Source organism: Pezoporus occidentalis, unplaced genomic scaffold, assembly GCF_034315485.1.
Source record: "Pezoporus occidentalis ecotype Australia unplaced genomic scaffold, CSIRO_AGI_Poc_V1 ctg49, whole genome shotgun sequence".
NCBI classification, from domain to species: Eukaryota; Metazoa; Chordata; class Aves; order Psittaciformes; family Psittacidae; genus Pezoporus; species Pezoporus occidentalis.
In genome coordinates this window covers 1732018-1756484 of record NW_026915824.1, presented here as the reverse complement: position 1 = coordinate 1756484, position 24467 = coordinate 1732018, and the positions used below count along the sequence as shown (strand labels likewise).

Here is a 24467-nt window from a genome sequence, read left to right as displayed (position 1 = left end):
GGCTGCTGCTGAAAAGTGCACTTAAAAATAGAGCCTGCACTGATGCTATATTTAGCAGGAGGGTGCACGCTTTCTGAACGGCTGTCGTCCCCTCCAGCAGCAGGGGCAAGGCCCTCAGAACAGTCCTGCATGCTAGCCCCACTGGCTGTGCCAGATCCCCGCATGAGTGTGCCTTGGGACAGCCACATTTTCTTATGGAAAGGTGAAAGCAGGCTGTAGGAGATCATTTGCAAGCCTGCTAAGTAGTGGTCCCTGCTCCAGAGCAGCCGAGTGAGAGGCAGGAGCTCAGCCCTTCTTGGGAGCTGCACCGCTCCCCTGTCCCATGAGTGGATGCTTCCTTCCCTGGACCTGGGTTTTTCTACCTGTGTAAGTGCAACAATGATCACTGGGTTCTTTATAAAGCACTTATGGACATGTTGCTTTATCCAGGAGCTGGTAAAGCCAGGCATGGCTGTAGGAAGTAATACAATAAGGGCTACTGAAAAACTGAACTACTGAAAACACAAAACCTCACGCTTAGCTTGTCAAGAGAAGCATCTGTCCAAACCCCTGACTAGCCACCTCCCAAGTAAAGAGCAAAACAAACTTCCACTGGACAGATGCTTAGACTATGGGGGCAGACCTGGAACCAATGTGGCACAGGCACCGGGCTCTGCACCGGCAAGCCCAAAAGGGCAGGTTTGCACTTCCCACATTTTGTGCTGGGCTTCCTCTCCCTCAGAGGAAAGGCAAGGGGATGTGTAGCATAAGGAGAGGATGCTACTTGGTCCCTGCAGATGCTGCATGGAACAAAGTGGCACTTCACCCTGTTGACTTGCAGAGCTCCATGGTGTGGCAAGGCAAAGTGGGGGGCGTCCCCCCTCGGGCGCCCAGGAGGAGCCACTGAAAGCCGAGCTTCTAATCGAGACCATGGCTTCAATTAATTGAGTCCAATTCACCTGTGACATGAAGAGCCCCAATCCCATCAACAATAATGGAACTGCATCGGCTTACACCAGTAATGACTTCAAATCAGCAGCAGAATAAAGCTAATTCGATACTTCTTCAGGTCCAGCTGATGAGGCTGCTGTGGGAGAGCAGGAGGACAGCCTTCCGCCAGCTGCCCTCACACCTCTTCTGGAAGAGAGAGCAACACAAACAGCCAGGGCGTTGGGCTGGTTAGAAAAGCAGGAAATGTAAAAAATAAAAGTAAGTTTCCAACAACAAGGCTAAGATTTACTTTTAACATTGAATCACTCTTGCAGGTGACCCTGTGCAAGCGCTCCCCATGATTACCTGCCAGGGCGAGGAGAAGTAAAGCCCTGCCACACAGCCGAAGGTTTCCAACCCGCCGTGTGCTGCTGAGCCACTCTGCTGAGCGAGACCCACCTATCTGGGGCACTGGAGGCAGGAGCCCCATGCTCTGGGTAGCGCCCGCAGGAGCGTGGGAAGGAGCCCGTGGGAGACGGCTACACGCTGGCAGCCGGGGGGAAGAAAGCGGAGCGGCATGAAAGTTGCCCGACACAAGCAGACATGCAAATAAGCAGCTGCACCAGCAACCTCCTAATTGCCATGATGGCAGCCTCCTAATTGCAACGACGCCCGCCTCTCTCCCAGTGCAGGGGCTGGGGGGAAGCCAAGAGGAGCTGGAAGGAGCGAAACCCTCCCATTGGAGCAGAGGATGTGCCGCCGGGGCTGGTGCTGCCCCAGGATGGCCCGAGTGCCCCGGGGGGTGGGAATGGCACAACTTGGCCCCCAGCCGCCCCACACAGGCTGCTGCCTTGCGCACACAAATTTGTCTCTGCCTCCAGCCAAAAAAAACTAAGCCGCCACTCTTCTGAAGAGATGCGCATTATTCTAGAGCAGTCAAGTTATGACTGGTCTGATTTCCATAATACACGCTCTGCAAACATCTGCCTGTTATTTAAGGCTCAGTTCCACCGGGACAGAAGTTGAACAGGGCAGACCTTTGAGCGGCCCATCCACAGGGGGCTCCTTGCTGCTGGAGTGACTTCAGGGCAGAAACATGCCCAACAGGAGGTCAGGGTGGTCACTCCTTGCTCCTGCAGCTGCAACCGGCTTCACATTTCTGAGCCTTTCCCCATGTGCTGGTGATGCTCCCACTCCCATCACAGACAGGGCTTTGCCCACCTCTCTACCACAAGTACTTACACCAATAAGCAGCTCCCAGAGACTGTGCCACCCACAGGATACCCACAGCCTGGGTATCTGGGCTAGGTATCAGGGACATCTTACAAATCATTTGGTACATTCAGGTTGTCAAATCCTGTATCACGGGCATCTGACAAATCATTTGGCACATTCAGGTTGTCTGCCCTTTTTGTAAGCCAGCTGTTGAAACCTGAGTGTCCCAATTAGACAAAGTTAAATGCTGCTCTCAATAACAAGCATTGCTGGCAAGAAAGTTATCCTGGCGTTATTGGACTGCTCCCTCCCTACTAAGAGACCACAAATTGGTGTTTACTTTAGAGGCCAAGTAGGCCAGCTTTGAGAATTCGCATCCACCCCACCATCCTGCAAGCTCCAGCTTCCCAAGGGATCCCCCGAGGCCACAGGACGGGTGCACCAGCCCCTCACCACACATGCCATGCCCTTGCTCTGCATTTAGCCCCTGCTTCATCCCAGCCTGACACAGCGCTTGGCTACTGGTTCTATTCCCTGCATGTTGTACTGAGAGGGCTGAAACAGCAAAGTCTGTGGTGCAGTGAGTTGACACAGGCTAAATCAATTAGCTTCTATTGCTAGGATGATCAGCTAGGCCAGATCAAAAAAGACAAAGGAAGAAAAGCCCCATGCTGAGAGGAACCAGGCCCAGTCAACACATTTATCTCCAATACTTTAATCAACTTATTTGAAATGGGAAAGAGAGATGGCTGATGCTTCCCAAAGCTAGTAGGTGAAGGCTTGCTTTCCGAGGGCAGGAGGGGCAGAGCGGCCGGGCAGAGCACTGCAGCTCCCATTCACCTCTGATTCAAATCAATACATTTTGCAGCTTGATCTTAGCATGCTTCAGGAAGTACAGAAAACATCCCAGCACACCACATGCCTTGCATGCCCCCCTTCTCTGGGCAGGATTTATTATTTTGAAGTAATCTTTGCTCTGAATTAGCTGTCCCAAGGACTACTGGTCTTCTTCCCACTGACTTTTGCAAAACCACACCAGTCATCGGTGTCTGTGTCCAGTTGTACAGTCTGTGTACAGAAAAGATCTGGACGTGTTGGAAAGGGTCCAGAGGAGGGTCACAAAAATGGTCAAAGGGATGGAACACCTCTCCTATGAGGAAAGGCTGAAAGAGTTGGGGTTGTTTAGTTTGGAGAAGACTCTGGGGAGACCTTATTGCAGTCCTTCCATTCTTCAAATAGGCCAATAAGATGGGGAGTGACTTTTTAGCAGGGCCTGTTGTGACAGAATGAGGGATAATGGTTTTAAACTAAAAGAGGTGAGATTCAGGCTGGACATGAGGAAAAAATTCCTTACAAGGGTAGTAACACACTGGCACAGGTTGCCCAGAGAGGTCATGGATGCACCATCCCTGGGGACATTCAAGGCCAAGCCAGATGTGGTGCTGGGCAACCTGATCAAGTTAATATGTCCCTGCTCATTGCAGGGAAGCTGGACTAGATGACCTTTGAAGGTCCCTTCCAACCCAAACCGTTCTATGATTCTATGATCAGTAAGCAGCACATCCCTTACCCAATGCTTTGAGTACCACGCCTGGGACCTGGTTTGGCCTCTGCAAAACATAAGATGTTTCTTTCAAGAGACTGACAACTACTGCTGACAAGACTCCACCTGCAGCTGGACTGGAGAAAACTAAAACTGTTAAAGGATGAAAGTGGCGCTGCATCAGTCAGCTGTATCTGGGTAGCCTCCAGCTCCAGCTCAGCTCCTCGTGCAGCCGCTCCTTACGAGAGGTATCCTGCCATGCTGCTCTTCACTTCAAAGAAGACAACCATAAGGAGAACTATTAAAGCAATTAAAAAAATATTATCTTTAAGATGCAATCTACACAGAGATGAATGGGAATAATTATCAAGCTGCAGATTTTTATGTTTTTGTGTGGGGTTTTTTTTAAGGTGATAACTGGCTGAGCAGTTCTTCTGAGTAGAGGAAGGACTGTGTTACCTACTGGAACTTCTGCCTTACTGAGAGAACTGGAGACACCACTTTTTCACGCGGTGGCCCACCTCTTCCATACCATATCTCATAGTAACATCTATACTCACCCACCCTTTTCCCATTCAGTTCATAAACCTATAAACACCTCTGTAGCAGCTCATGCAGCTGTTTACATAGAAAAGTGTCATTTCTGGTTTTTTTCAAAGCAGTGAAAGCGGCAATTTAGCAGCCTGAACTGAGAAAGCCAGCCCCAGGTTACCAGGCAGCTGTCTAAAATCATATCCTCAAATTCCCAGTGAAGAGCAAGACCTAACACCAATACTTTTGCCTTACTTGCATCTACATATCTTGAATCCTTTATTCTTCCTCTTCTGCTCAGTTGTCCCACCTATGAAATTAATATTATAATGCACTGCAGATGGCAAACAGGCCCTTGAAACATCAAACATATTGGGCTGAAGGTGTGCATCAACTAGGCTTTCCCAAATCCTTTGAATATTAGTGCATTCCAGGTATTTTTGCACACAACATAAAATCCTTGTCTATAAATCACTTGTGGTTGGATAAATTTGTTTTCTGCTGTTGGAGTAGCTACTACCTGAAGCATTACCTGCTCCTGTCTGCCCCTCATGTGCCTGTGGGCAGGTACCAGCATCAGCCATCCTGAGACAGGGATGCCAACAGATGCCTTGAGCTCCTCCCCTTGGGACTTGAATGTGCACGCTGGCCCGTATTATAAACACCTTTAAAGATGCAACAGAAACAGCTCAAAGCCAACAGACCTCTTTCCAAAGAATCCTTTTTTTTTTTGGTTTCACTATACCCTGAGATGTCAGTCATGGAGAGGCACACAGAGGGGTTTTAGCTTTCAGATCACAATTTTGGGGCATGGTGCTCTCTTCTTTACAGTTAAGGCTTAAGCCATGTACTTGACTCAATCAAGACAGTTAACTGGCATTAAAAATTTCATGAATCAGCTGCAAAAAAGAGTGGAAAAAAATCTAATTAAAAAAAATCTATTAAAAAATTCCTTTGCAATTCAAATTTACTGGGAGGCAGAGGGAGGGGAGAAAATATCCCCAGAAGGAAACGGTTTTACTCTTTTGGAGATTACACATCTTTCACCAAATGCTTAAAAAGAAACCTCACTTCATATTTGTAATAATAAGGGATTATCAGAGTCCTTAATTTACTGTTGAAGTTTGCAGTGAAGTTCCATACCTTGAGTGAGGTGCAGCCTAATCCCTGTGTGTGATTACACTTAGGAGTGAGAGGGAGGTATGTGAAAGGTGGGGAGAAGCAACTTTTATTGAAGACAGCGCTTCAGGCAGCCCCAGAGCAGAGTGGATCCAGTTTGAAAAGAATTGGCAACCCTAAAAGTTTTTGATAAGACAAGAATTCATTGATGTTGGCTCACACTAGGCCCACTTCAACTCTGCACTTGTCCTCTGCATTTCCTTGGCATATCTGTTCCTTTACTCTATCTGCTTTAGCATAACTTTATTTTTCTCTTTTATCTTTAGCTAACTGCACCCAGGGACTGGAGGGATTGATTTTTTGTTTTGACTTATTGTTTGAAGATCTGTAACTCAAAGCAGCTTCTTGCGCCTCTGATGTCTAAGCCTGAGCAGTATAAAAGGTAAAGCTCATCCTGTGTACCAAACTGAGCGGGGATACCATTTTATAATCAGTCATCTGTGTTTTATTTTGCCTTTTTGGGAGGAAAACTATTTTAAGACTTTATAGGCAATAATACTTTAAATAAATATTCTCATGGCAGATACTACACATGCCAGTTCTCTTTTTAAAGACAGTCAGCTATTGCTTACTACTCAGGGGAAGAAAAAAAAGGTTCCTAATTAAAGGAGGCCATTATACATCAGAAGATATTTTGAGCATCACGTCACGCTACCGACAGCCTGCTGCAGCCAAAATGTTACCATGCAAATCTAAAAATGCTCTTGCTCAGAGATGCACTACCACAAGGCTAGCCTAAATCCCCGCTGGGAGGGGAAGACAGGAGACACGAGATGCACTCCTCAGTGTAGTTTGTAAACAGACATCTCTCACTGCCGTGTTAGTATCACCCTGTCCTGAGACATAGAGGGGTAGAGAAGGATATTTGTTTGCTTTCTCCGCCTTCTGAGCGGCAAACTCAGGAGATATCTCCTTTTCCTAGGCCATTCTCCCCTCCACCTCCTAAAAAAAATGCCACTAGGCTGTTTTAAAGAAGCTTCCCTTCAGGATGCAGCACCCAGGTTTCTCACCGCACATATATGTTTCTGTATGGTAGAAAGCCGATAGCCATGGCACACACCGACTTTGTTTACGATCGCCCATCTCCGCTATTCCCTGAAGTTGCCCAGCTTGCTGAAATATGGTTACATATGCAAACATTATCTCCCAATTGTAACCTCATTTTCTGCTCTGCTGGACAGCGTGACCAGCATTTGTCATCTCGCCGCCCCCACCCGCCACATCATTCATGTGTCTATAATTGTCATCAAGATGTGGCATGTCAGCAGGACTCCTGCGTCCGCTGCTCCCCATCTCCACGCAGTCACTCAGGTAACAAACCCATAATCTCGCCCTGTTTTCATGATGGTTGAATTACACATAATTGTTTCTGCACAGTGATTGATTTCTGCCTGAATAGAGACCTCTGCCTTTTTTCAATGCGAGCGAGTGGCAGCCAAGTCTCTCCATCTAGGAGGAGGCAGCAGCCTTTGAAGAGATCAAAGCCAAGGCCGCGAGCAGTTGTGCGCCCTGGGAATATGGAAAGCCTTTATGCTCTCAACCCCATTTCCAACATCATGTTGGATTGCAGCTGCATTACATTCTGCCAGCATTCTTAATGCTTTTAGTATTGACTCTGACATCACCGATAGCTGTTTTAAAGTAACAAAAGCTGAAGGATGACTTATTTTCACAACTCTGTAATTGGAACATGCAAAGTTAGGGGAAGGGAGCATTTGTTTTTAATCTGAGATACAAAAGAAAGCACAGAAAATTATATAAGTTCCCAGAAATTAAAAACATGTTTTTCATATGGAAAGAACAGAGGGGGCATTTTTATAGCCTAGACCACACAAAATGAACTGATTATGCACATGCTTTTTCAAGCCTAAAGGCTGAAGTAAAAATACGATTGAGCAAGCGAGTCAAATTGGGAAAAAATATTGTGACTCACGGTAGGTTTAGTGACTTTTAGCACCTGATGCAAGGCAAAATAGTGCAGATGCCCAGGCTATTGCCTCCCCTCTGCAGCTCCTTGTAGCAAACTGACAGCCGTTCACTTACCCTAAACCAAACATACGACAAAGGAACACTAAATCCCCATTAGCTATCTACAAAGATAAATAATGCTCTAAAAATGTAAGATACAAAAAAGCTTCCTCTAAGACTCCCTTCTCCTTCAGTTATACAAACAACTCTTAGGCTGCCTTAAAACTACTCTTACCACAATATTGTTTTCAGGGGCATCAAATGCTCCCACGCTCCTCCTCTCTCCTCATCTGGCTTTGCTAGTGAAAAAAAAAGTAAATCTCTATCAAGAAAGACAGTCCTGAGCTTTGATTAAAAGTAATGCCTTGAAAAAATACTTCCAGGGAACTTTTAAAACTTATCAGTGGAAAGGAAAGGGATAAGGAGGTTTCAAAAGGCGGAAGCCCGTGAGAGTGCAGTAGCAGAACCACTCCGTGCCCGTACGCTGACCAGTCTGAGCACCACTGCTACTTCAACAAGTATTTTTATTCATGCTAAAACCACTGAATAGGAGCTTTTAAGAGCAGTAATTTTGAAATATGGCAGCTGCCACTACAGCACACGGAGTGGTGAGAAAGGAAGAATGTGCAAATAAAGCATAAGCTGTAAAGAATTAAACATTATGAGCACCCATGTATTAGCAATAAAAATAATTTCCTCTTAGCAGTATCATTTTTCTTCTGCTGTTTTAACATTCCTTTTTCCCTGTAGTCATTAAAAATCCAACTTAAAGACAACAGCAAAGGGATCTGCCTTCCTTCCCTGTGGACCCAGAGCTTATGCCCCTGTCATTTCAAGGCTGGGAAAATGTCTCGTTTTTACTTTGACTGTTCCTAAACACACACTAACCACACTGAGGCTGAAACTAGAGCCAAACACAGCAAGCTCTTCACCAAGAGCTTTTGTAAAAACTTATAGTTTTTTCAGTAGCATTAAGACTTCTGTGTTAATCCAAGATTTGGTGTTTCTCCCTCCTCCTCCCCCCTGCTCTTCTGCCATTCCCAGCAAATTTACTGCTTCTTCTGCACAGCCTTCTTTCTTAAATCAGGACTAATTCTTTGTGGCTCTGCTGTCCACTCTGATAACCAGAGGGATGCTCAAAAAGCAGCACTGAGGAAAGCAGCAAGATACAGAGAGCTGGAGCAATCACTGTAAACAGAGGTATTCGCTGCCATGTTGGCAGGGCAGCTAATTCGACTTCTGCCTATCCCACAAGGAGTCTCAAGTATCTGGAAATGAATGCCAGCCTCCAGAGACTGAGCAAGCAACATGCGTAGCACTGCAAAGGTCTCCAAAACACTCGCCAGCAGAGAAGTTACTTTTATATGATGCTGCAACCCTGCCTTTCAGTATCAAGCCATTACTGTGATGAAAAAGTATGTTTTACTGTAATTACTGCTTATTTTCCCTTCCAGGGACTCTTACGTTCATTTGCAGAGGATTCACTTGCTACTTGATACTTTTGCTTGAAAGCTTGCTACTTTTTTGCAGCTATTCACTGAAATTTAAGAGACACCATTTAGTCCAAAAGAGGCACGCGAAGGCTGTCAGCCAGGCTTTCATCCTGTGCAGCCCACCATATAGACTACATGGGCAGCTCTCCATGCCCAAGCAGAGGCACAACTTCACACAGCAATGTTTTGGTGACCATGACAGGGAGAGCTGGGGGACCTGACAATGAATCCTGCCAGTTCCTTAAATCCTGATCCCTTCAAAGTGACAACCTGCATGTCTGCAGCAAACTGAGTTTTAGGTTTGGCGGTGCTGCTGGAGAAGGTACAGCTGCCAGATGTGGCCACCATGTATAGGCTGCAGCGACAGAGCTGTGAGGAAAAAAGAAAACACCACGGATGACCCAGGAAACTCCAGGGAGGTGATGCACAAATAGAAAGCTGAGAGCTGTGCTCCAGTGAGCACAGCCTGGGCACACATTAATGTGGCAGATATTTCAGGAGGCCCAGGAAGAAGTTGAAAGCCTCCAGCTTCAAACCAGTCGGCACCTCATTGCAAACTGCCCACCAGAGGCTACTGAGGCACAGGGCACGGACAGGACAAAGGCCACAGTGGACGCCCACCATGGGTGGAGAGGAAGACAGATGCTATTGCTACCAAGACGCTGTCCCTGAGAAGCAGCTGAGCAAGGTCCTCCCAGCCCTGGTAAACAACAAAAGTCCTACCACTCTAGTGCCATGGGGAGGCCACTGATAAGCCCTGGTCACTGTCCCCAGCCCATCTTGTGCAAGAGCAACAAAGAAACAGCAGCTTCTTGGGAGACAGAGCACACCATGCCTGTTATCTGTGTTTGCATTCAATTTTGAGGGATGGACGGAGACAAAAGTAGGGGGTGCAAATAATGATGCTCAGAACAAGCAGCCTGTTCCCTCTGCGGGGAAAGAGCAAACAGAAAACAGCAGGAGATAGGGGTGCTGCTGCGATGGCAGGGAGGCAAAATGAGGAAAGACAAGTCTGCTTTTTGACAAAAAGTTTTAAAGTTATTTTTCTTAAGCCCCTCCTCGCTTTTATTTGGAAACTTCAGTAGGATTGTTTGGTCGTTAACTGAAGGGCTGGGTATGAAACATCGACAGCCAACTTTCTTATCTGCACTGGTTTTAATCCTCTCATTCCCTCTCTCCATGCCCATCCTAGTTTTTACTTTCTCAGACTTCGTTTGTTTTCATGAAAAAACACAACAAAACAAAAACAACCCAAGAAGCAGATCTTTATAAGCAAGCTGTCTTTCAGGGAGGTTCCTGAAGCGAACACCTTCCTCTAAGTCTCTGAGCAAATTTTGCTTTTTTGGGTCCTCATTTGCAGAAGCTTGCTCCCAGACTGTGTCTGCTTTTGGCAGCAGGGTGGGGGGGAGGCAGAAGACATGACCCCCCTCCTCCATGCCAGCATGGGCGCCAGGGATACCTCCTGGGAATCTGCTGGCAGGCACTGGCGCGCTGCAATTTCCACGGGTCACGTCCTCACCCTAGACTCGACGTTGGGCAATTATACACAGAATTTACCTATTTCATGCTTAATTGCACAGGCACAAACTTTTGCTCCACCCCCAAAACAGCTATAACCTACCAGCAGCACTTGCATTACTATAGGCATCTCTCCCAGTCCAGGCTTAACCCCCCTAGGCTCAAATCTCAGCCAGCCTCTTAACCAGCCATCCCCCTCCCTGGAGAGCACACTGAGCCCAGCAGGGGAGAGGGGATGCAGATCAGGCATGAAAGGCCAACATCAGCCCACGGCCAACTTGCGAGCTACAGGCTTCTGGGCTGTGGAACGTTGCCTCCAGAAGGGAAATGCAAGACCCACTCATAGCCTCTTCTGCTGACTGAACCTGAGAAAATGCTTTGTCCAGTATATGTTGGCCAGAAAGATCATTTAATGGAGGAGGGCATTTTTTGTACAGTGAGCATGACTGCAGTGATCATTAACTGAATGTATTTACTTGCAGTCCTGGAGACAGAACTGGAAGACAAGCTCCACAAAACTCCTGTCTGAAATGTCCTTCTACCTAAACGTCTGCCCGTGCCCAGGACACAGGGGTTTCTGAACCAGCTTTGCCTAAACTACATTTCCCAACTGGGTATTTATTGTTCTGCCCCATTAGCCTGTAATATTCTCATTTACACACATATCCCTGCAAAGAAAGAGAACTTAAAAGTTTCAAAGAAAGAGGGAAAGCTTTCTGCACAAGTTGTTTTGGGAGGGCCCTTGAATTAAAACGTTTCAAGCAAAACAGCATTTTGAGCAGCTCTCCTAGAGTCTCTTAATATTTCCTTATTACAAAGTATGAAGTCATCTTTTACAGGTCACCCAAATAAGAAGCTTAGTAGTTGCCAGTTAAAAAAAAAAACAACCAAGCGTGTTTGCAATAGTGCTGTCAAACTGTCTGGGGAATGCCTCATAAATCAGCATTTTTTTTGGCTGTTCTCCTATTCCGAGTTTTCCCTCTGAAGATTTAAATCTAAACCAGGATCTCTGCACTATTATCTTAGAAATATCCCCCAAATAACTGAAAAAGGGAAAAAAGTCTCAACAAAACCAGGAAAATCCTCATACCTAAGAGCTAAGCTTTTTAAAGTTTTATTTCTTTTTTCTCCTTTAAACCTGGCACAGCTTTGTTTCCTCCCTATACCAGGGGTATTTAAGACATAAGGTGTGAGAGAGAAGGTTTTGAGTAAAAATTTTCCAAATCCAACATGCTCAGCTCAAACTTATTTTTTAAGCTGAATTTCAGTTGTGTGCAGGAGGAAATCAGGCAGCGAAGAGCAGACGCAAACACAACCCAGCCTGCTCATGTCAGAAGGCAGCGAGACAAAAAGCTTTAGGGGCATTCTTCAGGGTAAATTATTTTAATTGCCTGTGTTTTTCAAAATGCATTTTAGTACGTTCGATATACGGCTTATTTCCTCAATATTCTCAAAAGTTCTCACAGCGCCAGCTCCCTGAGCTCACTTTTCCTCTCTGTGTGGATCCCCAGGAGCCTGGAGGGGATGCTGCATGCTGCAGCCTGCCCCACCACCCCAGGCTCTCACACCTGACCATCACCCACCTGCTCACTCCTGCCTCGCTCACAAAATACCTCCTCAAGAGGCTGAACCCGCATGTGTGTTTGCATATAGGAGGACCTGTACGTGAACTGTGGGACCATCTTTACTCTTCGCAGGGGCTAATTCATGTGCAGGTGTTGACGGGAGAAATCAGAGTTTCCCTCAATTTGGAGGGGTCTCTGCACTGTGTCAGGCCTGGCTATTCTCCTGCTTCACCTCAACTTTTCTGTTGACAACAGAAGAAAGAAGCGTTTCTTTAGTTTAAGAAACAGAAATGCTGCCAACCAGGTCATGAGGAGTGCCACACAGTGAAGCAAGCTACCACAAACCCCAAATTGAGGAGAGGGCATGGATGGGAGAAGGAAGTCACATCATAAAAATGAATCTGGGAAGCCGCTTGGTGGGAAGACGTGCTGTGGTGCCGGTTTTGCGGCACGGCTGTGTGGGATGTAACATGGGTCAGTGGTGGGAACCTTGCTCACCATGGGGGGTACACAGGAGTTGCACGAAACTGCAATGAAAGCAGTATGGGACTGGGTGTAGGGGATAGAGCGCAACCAAAAACACAATTACCACTTGTAACTGCAGCTTCCTAAACCTGATGCAGCACCAGTCAAACTTCAGAAACTAGAGACCCTAAACAGACACTGGATTGTGGTATTTTAACAAAACAAACACATTTGCATCGCTGGACACAATTTATCAGCATTTTAGCACATCGGCAGGGAAAAGGCCTTCTCCCCAAGTGCCGACTGCATTTGACAAGTGTTGACACCTTTAATCATCACCTCCATATTGTACTTTTTTCATGCTACACAAAGCTTGCCAATGCAAGATTTGGGAGGGATAAAGAAAGATCAAGGCAGGAAGATATGCCAAGACTGTGGAGAGAAACAGACGGTCACAAAGATAAATCTCTGAGGCAGTTCTGAAACACAGAAAGAGGCAGAAAATTGATGAAATAGAGCCTTACAGCATAGCTAGGAGACCAGTTACTGAGACTGTCTCTGAGCAGCCAGTGTCACTAGGACCCTGACCCAGAAATACAGGTCCTACAGGGATAGCTTTTTAGAGCTCGTCATCCTCCACCTGTGAGCCAACAAAATCCTCATGTTCCCTTTCCCTGTTTTTTGACGAATATTCCCTGGTTTTGTACATGACGAATCAGACCATCTCCAGACTACCTTTCTTTGGATAACACCTGCACCCCCATCCAGAACTCTGCTCAAACCAGGTAAGGGGGAAGCTGAGCTACCATCGGTATCAGTATCACGCCTTTCAACTCTGTGAAATCTCACTCCCCATACTGACACCACAGGGTTTGTTGTAGCTCCCGTGAGTCACGGTTGCAGGCTTCTTAGAGCAGGGCCATCAAGCATGTGCAGTGCCTGGCACTATGCTGGATGCGCAGCAGCAGCCTGCTTCAACCTACTTTAAAGCTTCCCTGCTCAGAAGGCAAGAGAAGGAAAAAACAGAGGTCTACAAACAAATTTCTTCTGTTCTTTGTGGAAGCAGCCTTAACTTGAGCTTCCTTCACCGACTGCACACGCATACAGCCCTGCTCATTCAAAGTGCCAGCACATTCAGAAGGTACTTTGTGGCAAACACGTGCATGCAATCACAGGCTCCCAAGGGACGTCTCCCTGTGCACTGGCCTGGGTGAAGCAGACCTGCCTGCTGACTTGTGCGGCGCTGTTTGAAGTGCAGGGCTAGAGCACTGAAAGCGCTTGGTTAGGCAGATGCTTCTGGGAATTAGCTGCTCTCCAGCTTGCCTAATAACTCCTAACCAAAGTGATTCTCTGGTTTATGTGTTACAGCTGGTGACGACAGTACATAGTTTTTAAGTCAAACTGCCCATTTTATAAATATTCAATCAAAGCCTCAAAGCTTTACACTTGCAATTTTTGCTGACTAAGCTCATCTTATTGATTTTATGCCTCAACCTTACCTATACCCCCAGCCACCTAAAGCAAACAAACAAATGTCGAGTCGACCTTTCAGCTCTATAAAAATGTTCTTCTAGGGGAGAGATTTGGTATCTTTGAAGATCACAAAGATATTCTTTGAAGATCACAAAGATATTAGGTCCTTCATCTCAACCCGGAGCATCAGTAAGCAGTACCACTGCCAGAAGCCAGGGGTAGGCATGCCACTTCTCCTCTGGCAGTTCAGATCACTTTTCTTCCCCTTTGGGAGAACAGGCAATCCCTGGCTGATTAGCACAGTTGGCGTACATGTTAACTCCCTACTGCACTTTTAGTTGAATCCCAAAGATTCAATGAATATATTTTTATTTAAGTGCTCAATCACTTTCTTGCTGAGAGGACAGATTCCTTTGAAGTGGGAAACCCAAACTAAATAAACATATCCACAAGATCCAAGTCTCAAAATAGAAGGCGTTGGGTTGCTAGATTAAGTTATTTTGAATGCAATTTTCTTAAGTGAATCTAATGCTTATGAAGGGCCGCAGTGATAGAGACACTAATCCCCAACTGCCTGGGCAGCAGCAGCACACCAAGCAGCTGCCCTGCCTTTTCCCTGGTGTCCTGCAAGAAGGGACCAAACCCAACAGCCAGATGAGAACAGTCTTCAGCCAAAACCAGCTTAGATATAAATGCTTGATAGCCGGGGTGGGGGTGGTTTGGGTTAAATGGGAGTGATTTACATACAACTGGAGCAGCACTGCAAGAGGACAACCTGGCTCCTCCAAGATGAGGACATGTGTCCATCCATGTTGAGAGCAGCACAGGACATCACAGCAGTCCATTTGATGCAGACTTCAGGCTGTAAAATATTCTGTGTCTGTATTAAAGCAGACTCTTGCTCATCTGCCTTCTCCTGCCAGACACAGTATTTTACTACTAGCAAACAAAGCACATGCCTCTCTCTAATAGGACTTCAGAAATATTACAGCAGCAGTAAATGCTTTTGTGTGGGTTATTTCCTTCCCATATCAGGAGGAGTTTTCCCTAACTATAAACAGAAGTTAAGTACTCCCGAGGAGCCAGGCCTGGGGTACCCAGGCTTTACAATGCCTGCAGCAATGCAGCACTGCCAGTATCTGGAAAAAGTCTTTTCCTCTTTTGATGCCTGAACCTGTGAAGCGTTAGGCTTTCTTCTTGAGCCATATCCTCGCTGGCACTTGCAGTCAGTAACAAGCTATTCTTATTAACATTTTTTCTGGGCTGTGATTAAGCTGGAGAAGAGGTGGCACAGCACCAAAACAAGAGAAATGAAATTTTGCTTTTAAAACCACCTTAATATGTAAGCAGCAGCTCTGCCATTTACAGTTTATATTGAATTACCTCCTAGATATATAGAAAAAAGGAGATTTAGGACATAAACATACACACATATTGACATACAGAAGCACCAACACATACTGATATGCAAAAGCTCCAACTTTGACAATTTGTAATGGGTGGGGGGGTTGATTATGCCTCCACTGGAGCCACACACACACAATTGCTGCATGTGTGTGGCTTCAGGATAACCTTCCCCACAGGCCCATTCACAATTTGGTTGATTTGCTAATTGTTTCACCCTGACAAGGAGAAGACAGCAAGAGCAGAAAGGCTGTTTTCTTCACCAGTACATCCCCAAAGACCACATGGACATTGGTAAGACTCTGCCTGGATGGTGCCATCTTATCAAAAGCAACCAGATCAAGCTTCAGACAAAGGCCAACTTATAGGCCCCATTTTCCAAATGGAGAATTAATTTCACTAAGGGGGAGAAAGAAGGCACCACCAAAACTTGGTCTGCGACCATTCATGGCTTGGGTTTGTGTTTCACAGAGACCTGGCTTGTACATTAGGCTGATCAGCTGTGACGCTTGAGCCAGAGCAGCTGACAGACGCATTTGCAGCAGTGAAGGTCCCTTCTGTTAGCACTACGCAGATTCCTCTTCTCCCCTGGTGCGACTCACTGAGCCCTCCAGCAAATAGGGCTGAAATTCCTCCCCATGCAAACCCAAATAAACTCTTAACAAGTTCTGCTTCCATAGAGTCAGGAAGCTTTGTGCTCCTCTGCACCTGATTTGAAAGATTTAGGAACTAATCAGCATGGTTTAACTTCACAGAGAAGACGTGCTGTGCAGGGTGAAGTAGAAGAGCTTCAGTGCTGGCTGAGCAGCTTCGGCTTGTCGAGACCCTCGGCTGCCTGTATAACCCATTTCCTCAGGCACAGGTCTGGGGTTGCAGGGGAAAGAAAGAGACATGCAACAGGACCACAGCTGCCTACAGCCCTTCCTTGGAGCATCCTGCTCCGATGCCAACTTGGGAATTAGCGCAAAGCCTTCTGATGTGTGATTCGGCAGCAGGAGCTGAGCTCCAACATCTGTGCTACTAAGCCCACTTCATATTTGGCCAGGGAGCTTTCAGCTGACCACAGCTCCCAGCCATCACCTACAACTGCACAGTCAGCAAAAGCGAACTCTCAGGAAAAGACAATATTATGAATAATCAGGTTCATGTCCTTCTGCAGCTCCCCTTGGGGTCCCAAATATTCCCCACAAGCAAGTGAACCAGTCTGCTTTCAGAGGGACTGCAAGATACAGCAAGGGAAACAAAACCCTCTTACTGAGGCTCTGTAGCTACTCATTCCTGCTATTTCTACCCTCACCCCTCCTCCTGTCCATATTATCTGCAGTTTCTCCTGGGACTCTTCAAGACAGGAGCTATCTCCATACCCCTCCCCATGCAGAAGCACAGAAGGAATATCCAAAACTAGGGGGTCCTGCTGCTTATAAACATTGTTCCTTGCGTTCAAACTCTCTGAGCAGAATTCTCCATCATTTTCAAATGGGTATGCTGTGGTTTGCAAGTGGCTGTAAGGTGTTTATAGATTGTATCCTCCAACCCACTTAACACTTCCAGCTGCTACAAAGAGACAGTTTAGCCGCAAAGAAACCCAGACCCCAACACCAGAGAACAACAGACAAAAGGGAGGCTGCAGAAATCCTCTATCTATCTACCCGCAGGAAGTTTAATTCATTGTGGAAGAGGGAGGAACAAAGACAAAATTATTTTCTGGATGAATTTAAGACACAGAGAAATGATCCTTCTTCAGTCACCTCCTTTGTACCCAGGTTCCCACCACACAGACAAGAAAGGTTTGCTACCCCAAAGGTAGTCCTGTGAACAAAAAAATCAGAAAACCCACACACGTTAGAAAACAGGCAGCTGCCTCTGTGTCCCATCTTCAGTACTCCCACAATGCTGAGCAACCACCAAAAGATATCTCAAGCACACTGGATGCACATCTACCAGGTGTTGCTGTGGTTTCAGTACCATCACGTGCCACTTCTTCTGCAGCCACCCAAACCAACTGCTTTGCTTTCCTACCTACCCAGCTATCTGATAAGAATACAAACTGTGGTGCAAGGCTTGTACCTGAACTTGTAATTAACACTCTCTTGCTCCTACAAATACAACTTGTAAAATGCAAATTGGTTGCCAGTAAAATGATTTTTTTTTTTAAAGAGAAAGAAAAATAAAAATAAAAAAAAAAGGAGGAGGAGAATGGGGAAGATGAGACCACTCTAATAACAGCAGATTTTGGAAGATTTGAAATCCTGCTCATACACCCTTTCCCCTCCAAAAGCTGCACTGAAATTACATTTCAGTTTCCTGCTTTTACAGCTTATTAGACATATTGTGGCTGACTACAGACTTCTATTTTTAATTTTACAAAGCAACAATGCAAAGTGTTTGCCTTTTTTTTTTAATAAAAGATCTCTTTCTTCCTACATATGCTGATGAAAGTAAATTTTTTCCCATTCCAAGCCAGTTTTGCTCTCTCTGCCATGGCATAGCGATCCAAGGCTGCCTCCGTCATAGATGGTCCCTGCCTTGGTCCCCCAAGGATGCATCCCCTGGGCAGTTTGCAAGCAGCAGGGTCTTTCCAAGGTGAAAAAAGGATTCAGCGCCCCAGGGTGGCTTTTTAATCCTGCCTAACACCTCCAGGCAACAGATGCATCAACAAGAAGCGGCTTTGTCATGTAAATGGCAGGGCACAGGTACACACAGCAGGGCTGCTCCATGCACAAATGGCCGGGGGCTGCCACCCCAGGGGACACATCCACCTCCAGCGCTTGCTGATCTCGGCTGCTCCTTGCCCCGGACATATCCTCCATGAGAGGACAGCAACAGCAAACCTGCGGGGCAGTGGTGGGGACCTCACGAAGGTGAACAGGCAGAACCATGCGGCACTGGAGCGATGGTTGGCCACGAGTGAGCGTGTCATCTTCTGGATGCAGCGTTTTGATCTCGCACGCATTAAGACCCAGCTGTCAGCTAGGAGACTAACGAAGATTATAGTTCAATTAAACAAAAAAATTATTTAATAACTCAAGCGTGTAGCCTTGTGGTTAAACTGAATGAACTCCAGGCTTATGTCAACATTGCAGCCCTGCAACAGAACTATTTTACCAAAATAGTGGTGCTGCTCGAACATGCAAGAGCAACACTGAACTAAATTAGCCCCTCAGATGTTCGGCAGGCAGCTTCACAATTAGAAAGCAGATGTGTTTTCCCCCTCCTCCCCTCCAACGTACACATGTAGGACAGTTCCTCAAGTACCTGAGCTGACAGCCTCCCGCAAGAAGCCAATATTGTGGGGGTGTTGATGCCAAACCAGTGCAGAGCAGCAGCCCCACGGCATGCATACGCAGAGAAAATCCTCAGTGAAGAATTAAACTGGATTTTGTTGTTCAAAGCCTTGCACCAGCACTAGGGACTTTCTTAGGAAGGTAACGTGGGAAAGAGGGGTAAAAGAAGGTCTGAAGTTTCCCAGGCTTCTAAGGGGAAGGTTTGAGCCCTCAGCTTCAGTGCCCTCTCTTGAAGCTGCATGCTTTTCCCCACAGTACATCCAAACTGAAGTTTTCTGTACAGCAGCATTTACAATGACAAATACCAACAGACCGTGGTCATCATGCTTCACCCTAAATGGCTGTAGGCTTCTCAACTGTAATTTAAACTCAACCCACCCTGTCCCCCCCCAGCTACGAACAGCAACATACTGCATGAGGTTTTGCAAACCTTTCAAACACAAATGGTAACATATAAAGAGGAGAGATCCGTGTGCTTCCCAGTGCCAAACTGCCCTGTCGTTCCAAATCCAAACATCCACTAATTTAACACACTTTGCTACTGTCAATTACCAATACAGATTAGGCCCCCTCTTTTTTGCTTTTGAAAAAGTTACAACCTGAAGAAAAATCAAGAACGCTGGATGAGCAAAATAATGCCAGTTGTTTGACAGAGACCGACAAGTGAAAATTTAAGAGCAAGTAACATAGAACACAGCTTTACCACAGGGAAGTAACAGCATACAACTTCCCATATCACAGCACATACAACTGCAGCGGGATTTTTCAGCAGGATGCCTGCAGCAGATTTGTTTCCTGCTCCTCTCTGGTTCTACTAATATAATTTCCACAGCTTGTTTTAACATTGCCTCCCCATCGCTCTATATGTATACCAAGAGGATTACAAAAATAACTGAGAATTGACTACTCAAAATTAAAACTACATTAAAACCCATTGAAGGTGCATCTACACCAATGGAAGCAGAGGGACCAACCTGGAAGAATCATTGCCTGCCATAATGTAAGGGAAAGCTGTAACTACTGCAGCACAGTTTATATTAATTCCTAAATGAGTGTTTCACAATTTGTGGCTGAAGATACAGAGAGTGTTTCAAAGCAATGCTGCCAGATACATAAAGCCCTCATGCAGAGCAACTGATGGCAGAAATAAATATCAATCAACAAAGAGCAATGCCACATCTGAAGGGAAAAAAAAAAAAAAAATCCAATCTTTTCATCTTATTGACAACCAACTTCAGCAGTTCTGCTTCCAGCCCTCAATTTTCCCCAACAAACGAAGAGTTAAAGCCAGAAAATTCACATTTGTCCCAGTCACTACAAAGATGGCATTTACATCATTCCGCCATACACTATCCTACAGTTGTAAACCAGGGCTCCCCCCTCAAAGCCCCCAGCCCTGTTCAAAGGATGTCAGACACCACAGACGTTAATCTCAGCTTTTCCACTGCGATCATGACCAACGCATCTAAGAGCTCTCAAACTCCAGGGGACGGAGGCTCTGAAGAGCAGAAGTGCAACCTTCACCATAACTGAAGCTACTCAAAAAAAACCCGGCATGAACACACACTGAAAGCTGAACAGGAGGAAACCCAGCTCGCCAAAAACGGTCTTTGGAAGAGATAACTCACTGTTCTGGGAATGGGTGGCGACAGAGATCCATTAGGCATGTATGGGTCGTTATTCATATTTGGCATCATGATATACCCAGAATAACCAGAGTATGATGGTCCCTTGCTGTATAAGCCACTGTCTGGATGCTTTCCTATGGAAGAGCAAACAATGATTACATTATTGCCCACATATGCATTTCTTGTAAGTTAGAGCACTTAAACAGGTATTGTGCATTCATAAAAATATTTTGCATGCAAATGTTTCTTTACTCATGGAGATTGCCTTTGACAGAGAGGGAAATGCAGAGATTTGTAATAACATTTTTTAAGATGAGTTAATTCTTAAAGGAGCAAGTACTCTCAGTGAGGAGTTTATGCTTAAAATACGGAACAGCCTCAGAGTAACCAATTTATTTTGTAAGTCTCTGTTCAAATCCAGGCAGAAACATCAGCAATGACATTACATTTCTCAAGTAGCAGTTTCCCCCCATTTTATACATCCCTCTAGGATCTGTGGATTCAGAAGTATTGCCAGTATCGGTTTCCAGCATCACTGTTAGAAAAGGGAGGAACAGGGTAGTGATAACTAGATATAATCATTTCCTTCTCTTGCTGAGCCACTGCGTGCAGCAAACAATTCATTCTGGCCATGCTCACAGGCAACAATTAGAGGGCAGAGGCTGGCTTGGAAGGAGACCCTAACAATTTTGGGAGGTGGGGGTGGGCTGTTGAACACACATGGCATTACAGACAAGAGAGAAGCCAAGTGAGGACAGCTGTTTTGTAGGAAAATAAAGAATTTGAGTCCAGGTCCCGAAAAGAGGAGTGAACAGGTCTCCCACCTACATGACTGGTGACAGTGCTACTACTTGAAAGTGAGGTTTTAAGAGGATTCAAAGCTGAAATTATACCAAGCTGACCTCCTCCTCCTCACTGCAAAGATGCTGTGAACATGGGCATTACTGTTTTTAGGCTGTTTACAAACCAATTCAGATTATGGTTGCCACAGAATCCCAGAAAGCACCAAGACTGAACTGTGCCTGTCTTTATATGGAATTTATGAACTGGTTTAGTTCATGATGATAAGCATTTCATTTTAAACATAATCTCCCATCTTTCACAGCACATGTTCTTTGTGCGTGTGTCCAGCTTCCTAAGTGATATACAGCGAACTCTGTCATTTCCTCTGTCCTCCTCAATCAAAATTAACCAGCTGGTATGTTAAAAAAAGCAAGAGGTCTGCTCATGCTTAGATTTGAAAGAGGAAATTTAAGTCACAGACTTTGGCTATGGAGAAAAAGCACTGAGTTTCTGAACACACACAACTCGGCTGCACTGTATGAGTGAAGAGATAGATGTGTTTAAGCTGATATCCTAAAAATAGTTATTTCTTCAGCAAAGATCCATTTGGCCTACTTATCAGTTTCTAAACAACTGAAATACCATTTGGTCACTCAAGATAAACGTCCTGCACATTGATTTCCTTTTTAAATGTGCTTTGAAAGCACCCTGGCATCCCTCTCCCCCAAAGGGTACTAAATTTATGTTTCCCAAAAGAAACCCTGCTCCAGTTTGTGGACCATGTGGAGGCTTCACAGGGGGACTAGGAGGGACAATATTGCAAGACAGGACCATGCACTTCTCACCTTCCTCGGGGTGCTCTCTGCCTTTATCATGGTAGGAATCTGGCGCTTGATTCTGCCTGGAAACCTGACCGAAGGGAATCCACCATAAGAAAAGAGTGAGAAAAAGGAGAAAAGTCATTGTATGGATGCCCATCTATCTGCCACAGCGCTACAGCTTCTTGTAGAAGGAGAAAAAAAGAACAAGAGATAAGCATCTTTCTTTTCCGTCTTAAGTGGCCTGGAAGACAACTATACCAGAAACGTTTGTGTAAACGATCGTTTTATGGCAACGACAATAACTACGGAGCTTTGCAATGCGTTTCTAGCAGAAGCGCCCCTACATTTAACGAAAGAGGCTTATTTCTGGAAAACATTTGTAGCTTTGGTGGCCAAAACACTATTGGTAAAAAGATACAAAAAATAATAATGAAAATCAGGTTGCCCTCATTACCAAACCTCTAGGGAAGAAAAAAAAAGAAGGAAAAAAATAGCAAAAAAATAAACACTCACACAAAAAATTTAAAATCCTCGCAGGTTCCCCGCTCTCCCTAAAGTTGTTTTAGTGTCGGGTATTTCTTCCCAAACAGTTTTATGCAAATCCTTCAAAGAGTTTACGGCTACTGCTCCGACCCCGCGTATTTTACCGAGGAAATTTCATGGCTGCTTGAGGTCTCATACCACGGCACGTCGGGGGACTCGCGGGAACTTTCTCGTCCCGGGCCAAAGCGCGGAGGGGGCCGCCCCCACCTCCAGCCCAGCGGAGGGGTGCGGAGCCCGCTCCGCTTCCCCTTGGTAAAGGGAGTTCAGTTGGGATGAGGTTTTTCATTTAGGGGAAATTCGGAAAACAGGGGTTTCCCTGATGCCCCACCGAACCTCCCTCCCTCCCGGCGGCAGCGGCCGGACCCCAACAGTATCCCGTGCCCCCCTTTGGCCGCTCCGAGCTGCCCCGCGGAGACTCCGCGGCCGCGCACCTCGTGCCCGTTGGCGCCGGGGGCGATCTCGGACTCATTGACGAGGGACGACTTGATGTCGGCCAGGTCGCCCTCCTCCTCCGGGTGGCTGATCTCAGCGAAGATCTTCTCCTTCTGGGGATCCCCCTCGTCCTTGAAGGGGATCATCTCGTCGGTGGCGCAGAGCTCCGGGTCCCCCCCACCGCCCCCTGCCCCCGGCAGCTGCGGCATCCTCACGGCAGCGCGGCGTCTGCTGCGGCCGCCGGCCCGCCGCGGGAAGGGGAGCGGGAGGAGCAGCGGGGGGAGGAGGAGGAGGAGGGAGGAGGAGAAGGAGGAGAGAGGAGAAGAAGGAGGAGAGAAGAAGGAAAAATCCCGTGAAGTCCTCGGGGTTGCTCTCGGCAGCTGGAGACCCCCGCCCGCCTGCGCGCCCCCTCGGGGCCGAGGTACCCCTACTCCCGCACGGCCCCGGCCCCGCGGGGAGCCTGACCCCGCCGCGCCGCACGGCCGGAATAGGTCGAAATGCTCCCGTTTGTATCCTGCCCGCCCCCAGGGACAGCGCCAGGACCCGCCTCCCAGGAGCCCAGTCCCCCCACTCATCCCCACCCCCGGGACCCGGGCTCACCCTGGGGGTGAGGGTACGTGGAGGGGAGCGCAGCCCTCCCGAGTTTCGCCTCTGAGTGAAGTTGCCGCCACCCGGGCGGGTTCGAGTTAAAATGGCTGGGGGGGACGGGCAGGGGGAGGGGGCGCCCCGGGGGACGGCGCTGCCCTCGGCGCGTACCCAGCGGGCCTTTGTCCACAGCTTCGCCCGCGGCAGCGGGCACGGCTGGGCTCGGCGGCACCGCGGGGAGCGGGGGCGAGGAAGCGGTCCCGGGAGGAAGGGAGGGCAACAATGAGGGAGGGATGGAGGGGGTGGCCGAGGATCCCCCTGCTTCCCTCCACGCCCCCGGGCAGGGAAAAAAGTTGCCGCCGCGGCGCCTCCGCGCCGCCGGCAGCCTCCGTGCTCAGGCAGGGCCCGGCGAGGAGATGGTACCGCTGCCGGTGCCGGCGGGCACGGCGCCCTCCGGGGGGGCAGCGGTAGGGCGCGGGGCGGTGGCGGCGCAACTTCAGCATCGCTCACGCCCTCCCTCCGCCGTCGGGGAGGAGCGGGGACGGCGAGGATGAAAGGAGCCGCCGCCGTGACTGACAGCGCGCCCGGGGCGGGGGGGCCGGGCGGCGGAGAGCGGAGGGCGCCGGCGGCTCTTTGGGGAGCGGGTGTGAGACAGCCCGCGGGCAAACTGTGGTCGGGCTGCGCCGAGAAGCCTCCGTGTGTTTCTGTGTGTCTACATGTACTTGTGTGTGTGTGTGTGCCGAGCCGGCCACTGCCGCTCCCATCCCTCCCTCCCAGCCAGGAGCCCGTCGAGGCAGGCGGAGGCACTCGCTGTATCCCGCGGCAGACCTGCTTTTTTAGGGCTGCTTTGTTGAGACTTCCCCTTTGGAAGGGGTAAAAAAGGGGGCCTGCTGTGGTCGCATGGAGCTGCTCAGGTGTGGGGAGCAGGGGCAGCGTGCGAGGATTTGCCCGAGCGCTTCCCGTGCCCGCTTGGGACGAAGGGCAGAATTAACACATCCCTATGGAGCCCAGCAAGTTCCCGGCAGAAAGGTGTACCGACCCCGAGCGGCAGCGAGGAAAAGGCCCGGTATCAGACCAGTACATGGAGCCAGAGCAGTCACTGAGATTCACCCCTCCGCTCCGTCCCGC

The 24467-nt window shown here is 47.6% G+C and overlaps 1 protein-coding gene across 6 annotated transcripts in view; it reads right to left on the bottom strand.

The window, feature by feature from the left end:
- The window catches only part of LEF1 (lymphoid enhancer binding factor 1), a 69798-nt gene extending 45905 nt beyond the window's left edge, over positions 1 to 23893 (bottom strand). For 2 of the 6 annotated variants that reach the window (XM_062636668.1, XM_062636671.1), the window contains exons 1-4: positions 23763 to 23780; positions 22754 to 22982; positions 21804 to 21867; positions 20176 to 20309 (exon numbers count right to left, since the gene is read on the bottom strand). In XM_062636668.1, the coding sequence (XP_062492652.1) occupies positions 20176 to 20309; positions 21804 to 21867; positions 22754 to 22963 (408 nt within the window). In that variant the 5' untranslated portion in view covers positions 22964 to 22982; positions 23763 to 23780. Of the gene's footprint in view, positions 1 to 20175; positions 20310 to 21803; positions 21868 to 22753; positions 22983 to 23762 lie in introns of all 6 variants that reach the window. The other 4 variants (XM_062636670.1, XM_062636669.1, XM_062636672.1 and 1 more) reach the window with 4 other exon arrangements.
- Positions 23894 to 24467: the final 574 nt, after the last annotated feature.